General features: G+C 48.5%; 5 protein-coding genes across 5 annotated transcripts; all 5 read left to right on the top strand.

The window, feature by feature from the left end:
• Positions 1-4,990: 4,990 nt before the first annotated feature.
• On the top strand, positions 4,991-5,236 carry LTR64_000759 (uncharacterized protein; the record flags this gene model as incomplete). Its single annotated transcript, XM_064895142.1, has 1 exon — positions 4,991-5,236. One exon carries the CDS (start codon positions 4,991-4,993, stop codon positions 5,234-5,236), a length of 246 nt encoding a protein of 81 aa, XP_064757829.1.
• Positions 5,237-5,275: 39 nt separating this feature from the next.
• Positions 5,276-5,554, top strand: LTR64_000760 (uncharacterized protein; the record flags this gene model as incomplete). The annotated part of the gene is made up of 1 exon (XM_064895143.1): positions 5,276-5,554. One exon carries the CDS (start codon positions 5,276-5,278, stop codon positions 5,552-5,554), a length of 279 nt encoding a protein of 92 aa, XP_064757830.1.
• Positions 5,555-9,739: 4,185 nt separating this feature from the next.
• Positions 9,740-11,062, top strand: LTR64_000761 (uncharacterized protein; the record flags this gene model as incomplete). Its single annotated transcript, XM_064895144.1, has 2 exons — positions 9,740-10,531; positions 10,580-11,062. The coding sequence occupies 2 exons, from the start codon at positions 9,740-9,742 to the stop codon at positions 11,060-11,062; spliced, it is 1,275 nt and encodes a 424-aa protein (XP_064757831.1).
• Positions 11,063-15,391: 4,329 nt separating this feature from the next.
• On the top strand, positions 15,392-16,563 carry cpr6 (Peptidyl-prolyl cis-trans isomerase D; the record flags this gene model as incomplete). Its single annotated transcript, XM_064895145.1, has 2 exons — positions 15,392-15,472; positions 15,526-16,563. 2 exons carry the CDS (start codon positions 15,392-15,394, stop codon positions 16,561-16,563), a joined length of 1,119 nt encoding a protein of 372 aa, XP_064757832.1.
• An 845-nt stretch (positions 16,564-17,408) lies between these two features.
• LTR64_000763 (uncharacterized protein) lies at positions 17,409-19,256 on the top strand (the record flags this gene model as incomplete). The annotated part of the gene is made up of 2 exons (XM_064895146.1): positions 17,409-17,479; positions 17,531-19,256. 2 exons carry the CDS (start codon positions 17,409-17,411, stop codon positions 19,254-19,256), a joined length of 1,797 nt encoding a protein of 598 aa, XP_064757833.1.
• Positions 19,257-19,576: the final 320 nt, after the last annotated feature.

Here is a 19,576-nt window from a genome sequence, read left to right on the forward strand (position 1 = left end):
GGTAACCAGCCTTGTTTTCGGTGCACAAAACGACAATTTGTATGCTTGTATACGTCCGAACCGGATAAACGTGAAAGAGGATTGTTGACGCGAAAGCTCGATCAGCTCGAGAGTGAAAATGCGCTCTACCGAGACTTATTCCACGACTTGAGCCGTGCCTGTGACCAGCAGATACAGCATGTCACAGACTTGCTTCGAAAGAACGCTTCATCAGAGGAGATACAGTCGTATCTAAAGAAGCGGGTGCGTTACACTAATGACACTCAGCATGGTGAAAGCCATGAATCTACTGTTACAAGCAATGGCAATTCCACATCCAAGGACAGCGGAAGTGATTTCGGGGCCGCATACCCATCTCGGCATGAGGTGTTTAACATCCGCAGGATCACAGACAATCCACCTCACCAAGTATCTGCTGCTCCTTGGACTTCGGTCACGCCCGACAACCACCTTGTGTCCCATCTAGTGTCTTTATGGGCAACATGGGGTCACACTTGGCCCACTGGAGTTGTCCTCGAATATTTTCTTCGTGATATGCGTACAGGACGGACGGAATCGCAGTTCTGCTCGCCTTTCCTTGTCAACTGTATCTTGGCCAACGGATGCTTCTTTTCGGATTACGAAGAAACAGCGACGAAGAAAGGCAAATATTCTCCAATGGTAGATCTATTCGTTAAGGAGGCTCTTTATCATTTCGAGCGAGAAAAGTCGAGGCCATCAATTACGAATGTCCAAGGACTCCTGCTTCTAGTTGTGAATATATCTCAGATGAATCAAGATCGCGTAGGTTTCAACTACGTATTACAGGCCAAGGCAATGTGCACAGAGCTTTGTCGGAGCAGCGTTCGGCAACGTTTACTTGCGTCGGCAAGCTCCGAGCAGCAACGACAAGAGATGTCGTATGTGCTCGACGTCACCACCTGGGAAGTATCAGCTCTTATGACTTACTCTCTACTGGCTTACCAGCACCCCCAGCATGCTTTAGTACCCGTTCGTCCGTACCCCGACCATTCAATTCTGCCGTTGTCGCCCTTACCACCGCATTGGACACCTTATCCGGACTCAAGTAATCAAGGATCAGTGTACGGGGATAGCAACTTTCGGCACCATACTAAAGGTCACGTATTGATTTGTGAGCTCGCACATATGCTTTACCTACAGAAACACCCGCCATCTACCGCTGCACTCGAGGACTTTTTAAGACGACTCACATCTTCCTACAATGACGTCTCAGAAGAAATGTTTACGAGCATAAACCCTGCTTCGGCGTTCTACTTAAGGTGAAGCTTTCCCATACAATTACGATTGTGAACTGACAAATGTAGAATTTGGTGGCTATCGACATTCCTGACTGCATTGCTTTTCCAGAAGCAACATTGCGTCGATGTCGAAGGACTTTCGAGAATTAATTCACGGCTCGTCAAGTACGCACTCGACGTCAGTCGTTTCACCCAATCTAGTCACACGTTCGCGAGCGAGGGTAGAGTATGTACCAGCTCTATACAGCCCTTTCAGCAAGCTCTGAACATCCTAATTGATATGAACTCCGAGAAGCAATATGACAGTGAGATCAATGAGCTCTGCATGGTTCTCTGCGCAATGGGGCGACGTATGCCTTTTATCATGTCTAGCGTTCGCATTATTAAGCTGGACGCACAGAGACGTGGTGTTGAATTGCCTGCGACTTCGGTGAAGGTCATTGACGACTTAGAACAGAACACTCTCGAAAACGGTCAGCTTCCAAATAGTCTGTACCCATACCCGGGGTCAACATTCGCTGTGGCCTCAGGAGAGGAGTCGTCCGAAGATTCAAATAGCCGGCGCTTAACGATGAGCGAATTTCTGGAAACTTTCGAGAGGTTAAATGTAGAAGAGCAAGTAAGCGAGCAAGTAAGCGAGCAAGTAAGCGAGCAAGTAAGCAAGCCGGCATTAGATGGAGAACCTCTGAGCTATAGCACGTCGTGAGCTTGTTGTGAAGAGAAATGTTCGTGCCCACGCTGAGTTAAGCAAGAAGCGCCCTAAATTGGCGACTCTCCTCCGTACCAGCTGACGGAAAGCATGTTCGGTGGTTTCCTGCCGATTCTTCGAGATTAGATGGAATGCGCCAGCTGTATTTTACTTGCATTTTAGCTGGAATATCTTGCTTATCTCTTTTTACTCGCATTTCAGCTGGAATACCTTGCTTTGTAAATCGCCTTATATATACCTCTATCATATACTGCGATAGCAGCTATTAACGTCTGCTTATTTGGGTTACCTATATTACGTGGTGTTGTTAAATACGACGCGAATAATAAAAAAATCTGGCGCAGGGAATGGTGATCTTTTTGGCGGTTGATCTTTTTAACAGTGTGCGGAGTTATATGTCTTCTACTCAATGCTGTTCTAGTAGGATCCTGTAATCACTGTTGTTTCGAGTCTTGTACCTACCTATCGTGCTCTTGCAGTCACTGATCTTCAGTTTAAAAATAGAGTAAGCAATCATCCTCACCTTCATAGTGCTAGGCTCTGCTGTTACCAACGTCCACGCAGCCGAAATCCAAAACAAAAAAAAAAGCGAGAAAATAATTACTGCATGTTGACGCACCTCTCTTCATTCCCAGAAGCCAAAAATATTGGTGTTCGACTAATCGCGACAACGGCAAGATTTGAACTTACGCGGGCGAACCCAACAGATATCGATGGTATCTATGATACCTTTCAAGTCTGGAAGATAGTGTTAGAGACTGCGTAACATGATTTGTTCAGTGAACGAACCTGTCGCCTTACTATCAAACTGTCAGTTACCAGTTAATGGTTGATCAGCAGGTTACACTCACACCACTCGGCCACGTTGCCATTTGTGTACTGATATTGTGGCAAAAATCCGATATTGGAATATATATGGCGAATGCTATTGAAGGTGGACGAGGGTGCGGAAACATGTACTGGGTCGGATGCTCGTTGACGTAAAGCCGAGGATCCACGCTCTCTCTTCGAGCATTCGCACGAGAATACCTAGCGGCACAACTGCTTTGTTGGACCGGAGTGATCAGTCTTCGACCAAGCAGCATGAAGGGTAATCTCGTTTACTATTACCCTGCGAGCAGCTCAGGGCGGTGGTGGCTCGGCACCAAGACATGATATCTTGTAACTGATAGTAGTAAGGTTCATGTACTGTATGAGCAATGGGAAGCGATACACAGATTGGTAAGTTGCGGAGTGGTTGGTAACGCACATATGTAATGACCGGGTCGTAACTGCCCGTTTCTGTTGCCTTCCGTTCTGTCTTCGCCGCACTTGCCCCACGTATTCTCTCGACCACCTAGCACTTCGCGGGCATACACTATACACCTCGAATCATATCAATAAAGACGAATGGCCAATTGCAGAGACGGGCAGAATTGTAAAATCGTGCTGTAAGGTGGGTTTTCTGTTCTATACGCTGACGCAGTATCTTGGTCCCTTGCCATAGTGTTGTCCTTGCAACAATCGAGCCAGATGTCTGAAGCATGACTTCAGCAACTCAAAGGAAATGTCACAATACGGTTCCTCGTCCCAACCAAGGCAGTAATAACCTTGACGTCTCGGCACCGCCTGTCGTAGCTGACACCAGTGTTATGCTGAGTGGCTCGCAGCTATCACCACGATGAACACTCCATATACGGACGATGGAAGTTCATGTCAAAATTGAGTCCTGCAAACCGCCGTCGTCGTTGACTGATTGCATAAGTCAGCGCAGCATTAAAGTTTCACGATTAGGCGATGAGAGTTAATTGTGGGATGGACTGTGGCACCAATATTAACACCTGCAGCAGTCGGTCACATGGTCGTGGAACACGGTCAACCGCTGTGCTTGCCTCTATACATCTCCAGTGTTTCATGATTTCAGCACAGAAAGACACGACCGGGCATACATAGGTCATCTCTCAGTGGCTGTTGTTGCTGCAATAGCAGTTAAGAAACCACTAACCTGCTGCACAAGTCTTGGACCCATGGAGTCTCATGTTCGCTCTATCTCGTGTTCCACCACATTAGGGCGTACTGGGCGGTTGAGGTGCCATTTGAAGCAGAATCAAGTTGTGTGAAATAAATCGCATGCCCCTGGCCACTGTCCGCTGGAAGACTGACCACATCTAGCATTGTGTAGTGCTGTTGCCGCGTTTCTTGTGGGTATTTGTACCAGTATGCACAACAGCATAAAAGCTCACCTTGTGCAACCAGCATGACGCTCTGTTGTATCTTACAGAAGATTTCGGGTAACGAACTGCGCTAGTCTAGCCTTTACGAGAGACTGTTTTGTTCTAGAATACCTTGCTGCTTCAACCAGCAAATGTTGTGTACCAGGAAAGAGCGCTCATGACATAAGATCAAGGTAACATTCATATACTACATGAGTCTGCCAGCAATTAGCTATTGGTAAGGCGGGATTCTATTGTTAGTGGTTGTCAATCTGACACCGTTTCCTGAATGGGGTGTTCTAATCATGTACTTCATTGGCTATGGCTGCACCTCTATCCCAGGTCCAGCATCTTTCCGAACTGCTTGGGTATGCAGTTTGTACCTTGCGCCTTCTTGATTGTTGCGCTTCTGTTCTTGCCACGATCACCACGATGACTTGCAAAAGTCGACCGAACCGAGGAAGCTATCGAGGTCCTTGCAAACGTCCAAGCTGGTGGCGATAGAAGTGATCTTCTAGTCGTCACCGAATAGGAGGAAACTACCCGGACTCTGGCTGCCGAGCGACAGGCTGGTGGAGGATGGCGTAAATTCATCTACAATGGCATGTGGAAGCGAACTCTCGCAGGTTTTACTGTTCAGATGTGGCAGCAGAATGCTGGTGCTAATGTCATGGTAAGACTTGTTTGAGGAACCTTTTATGTAAACAGACACTGATATTACTGCAGACGTACTATGTTGTCTACATGTTCGCTATGGCAGGATTGAGTGGTAACATCAACCTCATAGCATCTGGAGTTCAATAGCCCTTTTCATTGTGTTCACAACGATAATGTTCTTCTACGTCGACAATACCGGCCGTAGACCTCGACTGACCTACGGCGCATTGGCAATGGGAGCTTGTTATTTCGTGGTTGGTGGCCTACTCTCTGCTGGCAAAATTGTCCCAGATGGCGTCGACGGCAACCCCAACATCCCGATCCTACTCACTGGCGCCAAAGCAAACACTGTCATTGCCTTCTGTTACCTCCTGATCATCGTCTACGCACTCACTCTCGCACCCGTTTGCTGGATCTAAGCAGCCGAGGTGTGGTCACTCGAGACTCGAGCAATAGGCATGGGTATAGCCTCCCTAGGTAACTGGCTATTCAATTTCGCGCTTGGGCTCTACACACCTCCCGGTTTCCAGAACATCAAGTACGGCATGTTCATCGTGTTCGGCGTCATGTGTGTTCTGGCTGCTGTCCAGTTCTGCTTCATCTATCCAGAGACCTGTAACAAGTCTCTTGAGGAGATTGAGGACATGTTTGCACCCGGAGGACCCAATGCTTGGCATACTAGGCCTGGTGAATCAAGACTGGACAGACTTGTTGAAGGGGCTAGGAACAGGAGATAGACGGTCGACGACGTTCAAGGTCACCGCGCTGGGTCGATTGCCGATGCGCCGGTTCGTGCTGGCAAGATTGCAGTGAGCCAGAATGTTGAGAAAGTCTGATTAGCAGTTACTCGAGGTTTCCGTCTACAGTAGCACGGGATTGCTTACTCAAGTTAGGGTAGAACTAGAACAATATGAAGAAGTATTCACTTGTGGGCGAACAACGAAGTAACAAGCACGCACGGCTTAGGATGAATCACCCTAAAAGCAACGACATTCACGCACTCCTCTTTGATGTCCCCACTACATCCTCGCCTTGAAGGCTCTCGTCAACTTCAATTTACCGTGAATGGTGGACCTTGATCCCTTTCGTTATTGTCTTCATTAGTGTCTCGTTCTGTCCTTGTTCAACCTCCATTCACACCTGAGCTGTCAAACCACATCACAAAAAGCCTTGACGAAAAATCAGCGCCTGGAACTCACGTTTTTCGTAGCAAGAATGAGAGCATTGCTTTGGAGCAGAAACTAAACCTTAGAGAGGTCAAAATCAGCATCAACATGTCGACACGCAGACGTCACAACAGTCACAACTTTAACGCGGTGTTCTCGATCACGTTATCGTCAATACTGTAACATGTTGTTGTCTGACCGATAACCCGTAGTCAGTGACGATGAACGGGCATCAGTACAGGGCAAGAAGAGACGGCGACGTAAACCTTCGTCTGAGTCGATCCTGCTCGAGAGTGTAAATTGCCAGTCGATCACAGACTGATCTAACATGTGTCCAGCAACACAGTCACAGCCCTACCATTCTGCAAAGCGCTGTTGTGCGACGATATTGTGTACGTTTATTGGTGTTGTTCTAGATGATGGCCGCACCATGCTAACTTCACTCAGTTGTTGAACGAATGGTTCTGCGGTGTATTTCCTTTGCAGCTGCAACAGTTACTTGAACATGGTTTACAGGTGAGACGTATTGCCAGGCACAATATGTTCACTGTGTAGAAAAGAGCAGAAGCAAAACGATGTACGATCCACGGATCTGCGGAGTACGTATAGAGATCGACCTGCTTCTCGGCTCGTGCCAAGCGGAAATCACTTGATTGGTTGGTGCCTTGCTGCATAGAAAGATCTTCGTAGCGATCTTGCTAGTGATAACTTAGTATCAGTCTAGGCTCAGGCAACGGCGTGAGCTGGAGGCTGTCACCGACACTATCGTCGAAATGGTAGTTGTGTCGTGAACATGAGGTGCTAGAACATGTTCGATCTGTACGAAAGTCGTGGAATCAACCATTTGTTGTCGCGAGCATTATGCTGTTTGGAAGCTAGCTGATCTGCAAGCCACAAGTGTCAGTTGTGTACTTGCAAGAGATGGCAGCGACAAGCTCTCCAAAGCAGTACAGTACCGACGCAGATGCAGATGCAAGGTTTGGATCGTACACGCGGACTCTGTCTAGCTTAGGATGTGTTGGAGGTTGTGCGATACAATTGTCCGAATGCATGTGAAGCAGGGCTATTATACAAAGCATGTACCTTGTCTGGTGCCCCGGAGAATTGCAGAACGACTCATTCCCTGCAGTTGTACTATCCACCACGAAGAAGTTTTGATGAGTGTCGAGATTCCGACTGAACACTCGTCCTGCTTCCAGCACATGTGACAAACGGTTGCACCGTTGAGAACATCAGAGGCGTAAGCCACACGAGTTCGTGGAAAGCAGAGTGCGATCTGAAACCGCCACTATTGCTTGTGCACTGACTTCGCCATATCATGTTCTACGATCGACTTCCGCAGCAGAAAACACGACGTAGCAGAACATCGACCAAGAGAGTTGTGCGCATGTGACAGCAGTACAGGAAATGCACGTAATGTCAATTACGAGCAGTCTCAGCGAGAGCGACACAAATCGATGTTCACAAACAATTCGATCACTGGCAGAGAGTGTCACGCGTCACCATGGTAAAATACGTGTCTTTGCCCTCACAAGTTGGCAGGAACGCGGATTGAAACGACACAGACGTGCCTGCCACTTCAATGTAGTTTGCAAGTGCTCGCGAGGATCAGAGCTCCTGCTTCAGATCCTGTGGCAGAGGCAATTTCAGAAGCCATGTACTCATCTTATGCGTAGTGCAACACATTAATATTGGCGGGTTGATCACGGCTAGACGACCAACGGTGACTACAGCGTCGGGGTCCTTGCTGTGGCAGTAAAGAGATTGAGAGTGGTTTGTAATCTCTATCAGCGAACCTGATACAAACAAGTCAATTTGATAATCCTTGTTCAAGGTCGAAACGCAATTTTTACCCCGGATTTATGCTGTGCTGTGGCACCGTGGCCGGGATCGGTCTTTGTGAGCACCGGAGAGCCGTTGAAGAGGCGCTTCATATTCTCAGGGACTTTATCGATATCTGACATCAAGTTTCCACCTTGCGCCTTGTATGACCTCAGGGACTTGCCAAGTGATTCTTGTTCATGATTGCGCAAGTGTCTAAGCACAACTTTTTCGGCATTTACCAAGGAGTCGTAGGATTGTGACAATTCGTTAGATCTACCGGATCCGGAGGAATAAAAATTCACCCGACTAGACACATAAAACGATGAAAACATATACAGAAATGAGCCTTAGTGCACACTGCGAAGAAGGCATCAGAGCATGGATGTTCAAGTTCAAGCGAAGACAAGCACAACAAAGGCGAACCTTATCCAATAGCGTCAACAAGAACAATTTGAAGGTTGGTCGTTCCCCATGGTGTGAATGTCGGAATGTCGGAGACAGCCTACCGCTTCGCCGTCCTGAGACAGCCACATGATCTGCAGGCGGCCAATAACAAATCCAGGGTGCTTGCTTGCTCTTCTGGTCGAAACAAGTAGCGTACCCTTCCGCTCTCGGAAGCCAAGGTCGAATACATATTGACTTTGAACGGTGTCGAGTCTCGTAGTATGACCTCACTTAATGGTGACCAGTCACAGTGCACACCCGGAATGTAGCAACAACACGTTAAGCAACGAGCAAGATTGCTCAAGCAAGCAAGCTCAGAACCAACAATTGTGCACAGTACCAATAAAGAGATCACAAGTCATGACGGTGGCGGTTGGCTACATTGCTCGAGTACAGTCGTAGCAGCTGACAGAACATCTGATCCGGTCTACTGGTATAATCACGTGGTCTCACGCTTCAATAGAGCTGTGTGGCGTGGAAGACAGCTGTAGCGGAACTGGCCGGCAGGTCAAAACTATCGTGCCCAGTACGAAACATGTCTCGTGTGCTGTTTATTGCCCGTTGACAATCCCGGCACAAATGGCGTAGGAGATGTGTATACGTGCGCTGCTGCGCATTTAACATAGAGAATGACCACACGGCGACTCGAGTAGATCTGAGGTAAGGCACGAGTCAGCCAAGGAAGGAGCCGGATCGCGACCTTGAAGCGCCGAATGACGCGCGGACTACCACGATTTCAGTGAAGGTAAAAACTCGTCTCAAGCTGCCACTTCTACGGTGACTGCACAAACCCTACCACGCCACGAGGTCCACATACTCAAAGATGCCTGTCGCCCAGACACGCTACTGCCTCTTAGGCAAAGTTTCGGTGGTGTCCACGATCTGGGATGGCTGGGCGCTTGCAACGAAAGCGTGCATTGCCCAGAAAGCCACTTGAAAAAGTGGTGGAACACGGGACAAGCGACTCAGCAGCGCCGGTGGAGTCCCCTGTGTCCTAAACCCCGGCTACTGTACGATCAGCCAGCGTGGTTATGCGTGCCTATGTCAGTCAGCTTTCAGCTTGCAAGCCCTGCACTATTCAAGCAAAAAGGAATCCTTCCTCCACGACCTGGACTCCCGGCTAACACTAGATCTTTTTGTAACACTACTCATCAACATCCTGTTGTTTTCTTTGACCTCTGCCTACTCCAACCAAGCGTGCCTCTTCACCATTACGCACTGACGCTTTTCACCCGACAATCCTCTTAGTCCGGCCCATCGGTAGACCAAGGCCGACTGAACCATTGTTCACCCATAGACCTCACAGCAGCCTCCTCTTATACTCGACTAGTCCCATAGCCAAGCGGCCTTGCGTTTCTTTGTATATCGCTTCGCATACAGACGCATTATCAACTTGGAAACAAAGAAAACTATCTAGCCAGTCTAAAGTACAACAACATACCAGCTGATCACAACAACCGCCGAACGCATAACCAGACAACGAGAATCATGTCACGTACAAACAATGGCCTGCCACGGCCTGTGGGTCATTCTCTGGCTGACGCTCTACATATGAAATTGAGCAATCTCTCCAGGCTAGATGTTGGCCTGCAGCACAAACACAGAAGGGATCCTTCAGATCCAAGCCCATTGACCGCAGGAACCGATCAGTCAGATCTCTCGAAGGGATCAAGAACATCCATGGAGTCATACAGAACAGAGGCCACTGATGCTGTACTCACCCCAACTCCTTTCCGATCGAGAGCGAGCACAACCACCGAGCTGTGGCAGCCCGACGATCAGCAGATGGTAGCACCAAATTTCGTGCCTTGCAAGCCGCCAATACGAGTTATACTAGGAACAGCATCCGTCGGCTCCAAGAAATCTCCTCTCGCAAAGATAACCACCATAGAATCGCTTAGCAAATTCCTGTCTACCTTCCGCAAAAGAGGCTACAACGATATTGACACCGCGAGAGCTTATCCAGTTGGTCGAGGTGGTACCTGCGAGCAGTTACTAGGCGAGAAGGAGCTCAAGTTGCAGACATGGGCCAACACATCCAGCAAAGTCTCGAGCTTCATGCCTGGTAGTCACCGACCGAAGAACATCAACGAAAGCATAAAGAAATCCCTTGAGGCACTAGGTGCTGAGGAGGACGGCATCGATATCATGTATTTACATGCACCAGATCGAGCAACCCCATTCTCAGAAACATGTGAAGCGATGCACGAAGCATGGCTAGAAGGAAAATTCGCTCGTTTCGGTCTGTCCAACTATACTGTCGAACAGGTCGAGGAAATAGTAAGGATCTGCGAAGAGTGCGGCTACAATCCTCCCACTGTTTACCAGGGCCAATACAATCCAATCTGTCGTGGTGCTGAGGAAAAGTTGTTTGAGGTTCTTCGAAAGCATAACATCGCCTTCTATGCTTACAGTCCTTCAGCATGCGGCTTCTTCTCCAACAAAGTCACTCGTGCCTCAGCCAAAGACTCAGACAGTAGGTGGAACATCGCATCACCACTGGGTGCCAAGTATGCTGGCGACTACTTCCACGACCCCCTCTTTGCTGCGGCTGAGACCGTTCGTATGCAAGCTAAGCAGTACGGCATTTCAGGTCATGCTGCAGCGCTTCGATGGACAACATGGCACTCGAAGCTCGATGCTGCTTGTGGTGATGCTGTCATCATTGGTGCATCCAGACTCGAACAACTCGAAGAGAATTTGAACATCCTTGAACAAGGTCCTCTGCCGGAAGGTCTTGTCCAAGTCATGAACAAGATGTGGGAAGAGGTCAAAATGATGGAGAAGGGCCCTCGATTTTCATTTGTCTAAAAACACATTTTTGGTTACACATACGCACTTCTAATCACAAATTTTCGACCGAACCAAACTGGACATTCGGAGGCATAACGGTTGCGGAAAACGCGGGTAACAAAAAGGGCATCGGGTTACGCACAAAATGGTTGACAGGTTCATGCCTAGGCATGGTCGGCACACATATCTTTTTCACTTCTTCACATATCCCTCAAGTGCTGAGATGGATATTTTGGGATATTTATTGGGATGCAATGTTGGGGAGCATGAATGATTTACTATGATACCCATTTATATGTATGATATGCTATGAAGAGCTACGGTTGGCTGAAATCCAAGAGGATTTCGAACATCTCATGAGTAGAGGACAAAATAAAATGATTGCTCGAACTCATTGCTCTGACTTCTTCATGATCGCCAATACACTAGGTGTCTGCACTCAATCCTTATCTTTTCAACGCAGCAGTAGTCTTCAACTTGATGCAATATAGCTCGGCAGTTTAATTCTGAAACAATATGTCGCACGTCTTGGACCACTTAAAAAGAGTGCTCTCTTGGGAGGATGTGCCGAGCTCATGGATGAAGAGCGATCGAAGGATCCGCCTATTCACCGAAAACTGTAAGTGCTCCTACGACTACTGCACAGCATCGCGATCAAAACTGCAACGTCTGTTACTATACGTCAAACACTACAGGTGGTCGTGCCTTCCACGAAACTGACCAGTTTTTAGACTCCAGAACCAATAGGCTGCTGTTCCATAACCTGGATGCTCTTCCTTCACATGTCCCAAGCTGCAATCACCCTACGATCCTTGGGCGAGTTAGCTGTCGCAATGCAGGAGTGAGGCCACCTGCTTCGAGTTCCTTTCACCTATAGTAAATCCGTGAGTGTTTCTCTCCTGTCACGATCCCCTCAATCTTTCAGACCCGCCTTATCGATAAAGTGTCACATCAAACTTACGCCAATTGCGCTGATGACACTACAAGGTTCGGTCAATGTTATGTCACAAACTGCACGAGTCAGGGGTTATAGCCGTTCGATGGATCGAGATGCGCCACGCATTGATGTTGCAGCGTAACAGCTGTCGTGATTCAACAGTAATATTAGAATCTAGCTACATGCAGATTCTAACAAGCGTGTTCAGGTGCCAATGGCTGAATCGCAGCTGACCGAGAAATCGTTCTCGCTTGCTGGAACGCCATGACTGCTGTCGGAATGCATTGTTTGGTCACTACATGAGAATTGTAGTGAAGGCAAGCGAGGGCAAGGATAAGCGAAGCCTCATTGCCCATCAGGCGATTTTCTTTCCGAAGGATGAGCAGCCATGGTAACAAGACTTCCTAGCTCGTCGCCCAGAGCAGACAGTCCTGCTCAGTCATTGTGACTGAATACGCCTTGCAGTGCATCCTTCTTGTGGCATACATGTTTGTCCATAACGAATCGAGAACAAGTTCGTGGATTTGCAGTAACCCATGATCGTCCTCATCACTTATCGATACCCCACCAGGACCGAGCGACAAGGATGTGTTGAAGCAGATCCGGCTGGTCTCTGCCACCACACACATACCAGTCACAATATTCTCAAAGCGTGTTCTCCCAGACCAATTTTGGAGCAGGCTGGACAACACTAGAGGTTTCAGTGGCACCAGCCAGCCACGTGCCAGCATGAGCAGGAGGCGCAATATTTCGGGATTATATTCAATAGCAGCAAAGTATCGTCTTGCTCGCGGCTGTTGACTCAGTGCCCTGGTTCAAATCGCTGTATCTATCACGTCGACACAATGTCCACCTTCAAATTCTGTGACTGGAACCCACAGGGATGGCCTGTTCTCGGCTTGCAACAGCACGTTTCGACGTTTCGGGTTGAGTGCTGATCAACACGTTTTACGATGCCTTCTGGTGGGCTTACTTGTTCTCAGGGTCTGATCTGCTTTACTGATGTAGAAATGATCACCAAGACAAGGGAGCGACTCGGCACAGGAAGAAGTCATCTACGATAGGCTGGCTACAAGCGCCAATGAACAACACACTATTAGTACAAACACAGTGTGAGCGTCTGAGTCTAAATCAGTTACGAGACATCTAGAGACACCCAGAACACGAATATGAGGCGATAGCGTTCCGAGGCAAGCACCTTCAACAGCATATGCCCACACGATTGGGCAGCTTAGTGGATCATTCTGTTGTTCATGTTCTACTCTAGTATCGTGCCTGCAAGTTTGGTTGCTCATGCGATTTGAGACTGGAAACAAATCTTGCCCAACCCAAAAATCTCATCGTTCCTTCAGGGGCATCGCTTCTCACTGCCGCGCATTAGACTGTGTTGACTGGGCTGGTTGTGAAGGTTTTGCATCTGTGACCCCGAGTGACACCTGTCATAGTTAAAGACGACGAGGCCTGGGTTCACTGTACACTGCCAGAGATTGAAGCAGATGAAATAGCACAAATCGAGCCACTCAGGGAAGACCTTGTCACGTGTGGGGAAAAGAATAGTCGAGGCCCAAGTTGTGCACTGCTGTGTCCAGCTACTCAGCCTTGTTACATGCACATAGCCTTAGTGGTATACCAAGTATGTGCTGCACCACACCCTTGTTCAGCTTGTTCTGAAGCAAGACCGTCGAGGTTGGCATATGAAGCGTGAAAGCTTCGGCGGATATCATTGTCATTGATTCTTTCGTCGCTCACTTTTGGGTTATAAAACGGGCTACTAGCAAAACCCAAAGCTCTGGCTCACGGACACAAATGTGTATGCCACGTTTCGTCGATCGGTGGACAATACGGCGGATCGACATCTGGGGCTTCCACCCTCGAAATAGCAGATACAAGAAGGTTGCAGTTTCCAGAAAAAGCAGGTATAGGTTTTGCCTCGAAGCTTTGACCTAGCAAGCCTAGATTTCCCATTGGAGCTGAAGATGGTCTCTCAGACCTTAAGTGCAGCTACAGCCGTACGTTTTGAGTTGGTGCAGGAAAGAGCAAAGATGATTCGTGCCGGAGGGAGAGGACAAGAAGTGGATTCGAACCTAGACTGAACTGGACCGCATTGGTGTACTTTCGACTCTCCACCATCCATGTGGCTCGATTGGGAAAGCGTGCGGCGTTAGCCACATGATCTTTTCCCTAACCTGGGGTTTGTCCTTTTCCGAGCCGTGTGCCAAGAGCCAATAGGAAAGTTGAGCTACTAGTGCACATGGTGGCTGTCTGAGAGCTGGACCAAAAAGTGCAGTCAGTGTAGCTGAGGCTCCTGCAATATGTTGATGCTCGTACAGGACGCTGTTTCCCGGGCTTTGATAATTCGGATTCACTATTGGCCCCAGCTTAACACATGGCTGAAATTGCGAGCGCCTGCAATGCAAGAGGCTGCGCACTAACTTAACGCATCACCCGTCAATAGTTACCATGCCTACATACACCAAGCATAGCCAATGTGCCCCGATAGCTCGCTGGTCACGACGGTAGTCTCATTGAGGAGTAGTAGCCTCTGCAATACTCCCAACTTGGCTTGAAGTGGCTCGAGAGGAAATGCAAACGGTTATGCTGCCTATTTTGATAAAGGTTGGTTGTTGTGTCTTGAGCTCGTACTGAGCAACAGACTGGCTGTATTGGTTGAAGCGCGAGCTCACTCGGAAACGGGTCGTCTGTCATAGTTTTCGGAAGCAGGTCTCCCAAACCTTCAGGCACCAAATCACTGATATAGCGAAAAGAATTGTGTCGACAAGCCATGGCGTGTTCATTGAAGGTTCTACCAAGTCAAGTGCAGTCCGCAAGTTCGACCATACAAAGAGCCAAATCACAAGAGTACCAGAAGATGTAGTCCGATGCCTCAAGATTTCCTCGGGATGTATCATCGGATGTGTTCAAGAGTAGGCTGAAGCTGAATGTTCCGACTCTCAGCCTTTTCAACTAAATTTCCACGTTCAGCGACGATGTCTGTATGGCAGAGCGACGAGCGGATCTGATTATATTCAGTCTCATCACTTCGAGCATACAGTCTCTTTTCAGGCTAAGCTGTGCACGTATGTTCCCTGAAGACTTCTGACCAGCTGCGAAGGAGGATCTGAAATCAAAAGGCTCGAGGTCGCATTTCTGCCTGGACATTGAGGCCGAAGGAAGTGCGGGGGAACCGCAGCTGCCTCTTTTCTCGTAGAGCTGCGCGTTTCACGCATCACTTTCGCGTTATTTGTTGCCAGTAGAATCTTCGAGAGCTTTGTGAGGCCTGGAAGAGGAACACCAAACAGCAAACAATTGACTACTTCGTTATAACCGTTCTTTATTTGGCATGCGGGTTTTGAGTTTTAATTGCTGCTTACTGCTTCCGTTGTTCCTACCTTGCTGATAATTCGTTCAAGATGACTGACACTAAGCGACCAAGAGTCTACTTCGACGTCAATGTTGGCGAGAAAGTACTCGGTCGGATCGTGTTTGAGCTAGTAAGTCAAATTTCACGGAATTACCTCGAAGCAAGAGACTAAACTCTGCGTAGTTCAACGATGTGGTACCAAAGACCGCTGAAAACTTCCGAGCTCTCTGTACCGGTGAGAAGGGCACTGGCAAATCTGGCAAACCCTTGAGCTACAAAGGCTCGATATTCCACCGTGTAATCAAATCCTTCATGATACAGGGTGGTGACTTTACTGCTTTCAATGGTACAGGAGGAGAATCAATATACGGCGAGAAGTTCGATGATGAAAACTTTGAGCTCAAGCATGACAAGCCTTTCCTCCTTTCCATGGCCAACTCTGGTCCCGGCACCAATGGCTCCCAATTCTTCATTACGACCGTACCTACTCCACACCTCGATGGCAAGCACGTAGTGTTTGGTCAAGTGATCAATGGAAAGAATATAGCCAGGGAAATCGAGAACATGCGTACACAAGCAGACAAGCCAAACGAGGATGTTAAAATCGTGGACTGTGGACAGCTCGAAGGTGCTTCCTTCGACGCCGCAACCGAGAAAGCTCCAGATGCTACAGGCGATCCGTACGAAGACTTTCCAGCTGATCAGGGTACAGACATGAGTGGAGAGGAACTGCTCAAGATCGCATCTGAACTGAAGGACTTCGGTAACAAAGCCTTCAAGGCTGGGGACGCTGAAACGAGTATCGAGAAATACCAGAAAGGCCTTAGGTATCTGACTGAATACACAAACCCATCCGAGGGCGATGCGTCAGATCTCAAAGATAGAATGACCGCATTACGCTTCACCCTGAATAACAACTCTGCAATGGCTGGCCTGAAAGCTAAGCGATATAGGGACGCTGAAAAATGGGCCTCTGATGCAATTGCCAGATTTCCAGCGGACGTCAAATCCGCCGATAAGGCAAAAGCATACTCGCGACGAGGACAAGCAAGAGCTGGAATCAAAGACTACGAGGAAGCAATTGAAGATTACCAAGAAGCTTTGAAGTTCGCTCCGGAGGAAGCTTATATCAAGACGCATTTGTCCCAAGCCAAGAAGGCCATCGCTGACAGTGACAAGAAGATGCGGTCGAACGTCTCGAAGATGTTTCAGAGTGAATAAGCACCTCACTCCGGCTGGTAGTGACGATCATGATTTGATCGTTGAGCCCACTCAGACACGAATTTACGAGCAAGGTACAATGACTGGAAAAGGATAGATTCTTGCGGCATAGATATCTTAGCAAGCGAAGAACTTCAATCATTTCTGTTCATGTTGCAGATATCACTTTGGCAAAGCATTCAGCCTCTTTAGCTTCTCTAGGTTGTCGCTAATACCTTCCAGCATAACTTCAAGATGATGTGCTAGGAGCAGGACGTTTGAGCTAGTCTGGTTGCTTACTTCTTTCTGCTTGCTCCATCCCAGGTTATGCGACTTATGCTCTAAGCATACAATGCAACTATATTGATGATCGCATCGTGCGTTTTGTGCTGAATCACTGCTGACTCGCACGCGATGCACGTGCGTTTTACGCTACTCTATTAGCGCAATCTATATCTGATCCGATCGGCAATCTGCGATCTGCGATCTGTGTCAAAGACCTCGAGACCAGCTTCCATAGATCAGCCTCTCCGGTTGCCTCGCATAGGGCCAGTAGAACATTGGGCTTAGATATCATTTGGATGACCATAATGTATCGCTTTTCTAGAATAGAGAAACGTCTGTCGAGAGGCTGAAAACGAAACGGCTTCGAATGGTGGACGATCTGATGGAAAGTTCAATGACGTCGATATACAGTCTCCCTTGTCGAACTTTAATAAGCACACAACTTATTCTGCTTGTGCAGCAACGAGCTTCAAACTTAGTCAAAACGCAGTGAACAGAACTAGTTGTGTGCCAAGCTCGAGCTCAAAAGACTGATGTCCGGTTCGAGGGTGGAGCGTGACATTGAGCAGAACAGCCTAAACATGGCATCCGATACCCATGGCGATGGCGCGAGGAAGAAGAAGGTCCTGGTTGTGGGAGCAGGTGCTGCAGGGTAAAACATCCCAAGCTATATCGATTGCGATATTGAGGCTAACGAATGCAGGATGTCCGCGGCATACCACATGTCTAATCATCCCGATAAGTTTGATGTGACGGTGATCGACTCCGTGAACTATTGTGGCGGCCAGGCTTTTTCGCATCAACTCGACAAAGGAAGGCATGGCGCCAGCTGGTTCAATCAGGGCGTGCAGGGAGGAAGTTATATCTTCCACCACACCTGCACCATGTTTGCGAGACAAGGCTATCATGCGGATCCCGTTAAGCTTCAGGTCTCTTTCGGCAAGGATAAGGACTTTTGGACTAATGTGTTTCCGACGGATGTCTTGGAGAGGCATCAGAAAGACATACGGAAGCTGTTGTTGATGTGGAAAGTCATGCGCTGGTTCGAGATCTTCTTTGCGTTGTTACCGTTAAGACTGGTCTGCCAGATGTTCCTGATGAGTGAGGACTTTATCAACGTCGTAGCATTGCCGATGACCGCCCTCTTCCTAGGCACTGGCAACGCAACCCCCGAGACTCCAGCAATGATGCTCGAACGACTTGCCACATCTCCAACATACGGCATGTGGTATCCTCCAGACAAGCGCAGTGTCGCCTCAAACATGTGTCCGATGATCGTCTTCCCAAACTTCAGCGAATTCTACGAAACCTGGCGCAAAGACCTCATCTCCCGTGGTGTCAAGGTACGACTTTCGACCGAGCTCGTTGAGATCGTCTCTCGAGACAAGAAAGGCGTGACCGTCAGTATCAGACCCCGAACAGCTGTGTCTGACAACCACAACCCTTCTACCGGCATCTCTCCAGACCACCCACCCACCGAAGGAGATGCCGACGCAGCTGAACGAGATCGACATGCGCCACAACACGAAGAGCACTATGACGAACTTGTTCTCTGCGTCCTTGCAGACACCGCCAAAGCATTGCTCGGTCGCACCGCCAGCTGGCGCGAGCGAAAAGTACTCGGAGCAGCCAAGTTCTCAAACGATATTACCATCACGCACACCGACTCGGACTACATGAAGAAGCACTACGAAAACTTCTATCGGTCAGACCTCGCCGTCATGACGCTCAACAAACAAGATCAAACTCAGCGGAATGAGTTCGGCAAAGCAAATTTCAGACCAATGTACTACATCAAGACGTACCCCAAGGATAAATCCAAGCTGGAGATGTGCTTCGACACCACGAACTATCAATGCCAGTTTCCGGAAAAAGTGCCGTTCGAAGACCACGTTTTCCAGACCATTTTCCTGAATAAAGACCGCGATGGTCATTTGTGGAGCGACGAGGAGATTGACTCGAGTAAAGTCATTCGAAAGGACTGGTGGCATCAATTATGTCATAGCTACACGCACTATATTAAGGTTGTTCCGTGGATGATGTTCCTTCAAGCTAAGCGAAGTGTGCGATTTGGCGGCTCGTGGACCGTGGTCAATGCTCATGAGGTGGCTGTTATGTCAGGTATCGCTGCCGCAGTTGATCTTGGCGCAGAGTATCCCGAGGACTTGGAGAACGATAAGTTCGCCTTCCTGTGCTTCAGGTTGTACTACTTGTTGTGCTATGGGAAATGGTATAGTCGCAGATACAAACACAGCACTAGCGAGGCTGCCAAGGCAGGGAGAAGCTGGGCTAATGGTCTGTATGGGCAGAGATATAAGGGGCCTGGAGTGACGGAGGAGGAGAGATGTACCTGGAAGGAAGAGATGAAATTAGGGAGGAGTACGGGAGATTTGGCGGAAGGCAATGCGGAGGGAAGGAGTCAGCCTTGATATTGCGGACCTAAACTCACCTCAGGCTGTTTTAAATTCAGTCGTGAGTCCTCGTAAGCAGTCAATAAGCTTCTTGCTTGTTAAAAGCCATGAGTGACCCTAGAAATGTGCACCCTGCGTATCTTTTTCCATCGCATGTCCCAATGAATGCTGAATCGAGTCAATTGGCTCGGCAGCATACACTGTCCAATGTGCACTGGTACTGAATGCGCTCGTTCCTGAACCACTGATACCTTACTGGATAGCTGTACATGAATCCAGGATCGCTCATAAATATACTGTTCGCCCTGCGCTATGATTGGCTCTCCGGAGTTCGTGCC

This window comes from Lithohypha guttulata (assembly GCF_036872675.1).
Source record: "Lithohypha guttulata strain CCFEE 5908 chromosome Unknown scaffold_1, whole genome shotgun sequence".
NCBI lineage: Eukaryota > Fungi > Ascomycota > Eurotiomycetes > Chaetothyriales > Trichomeriaceae > Lithohypha > Lithohypha guttulata.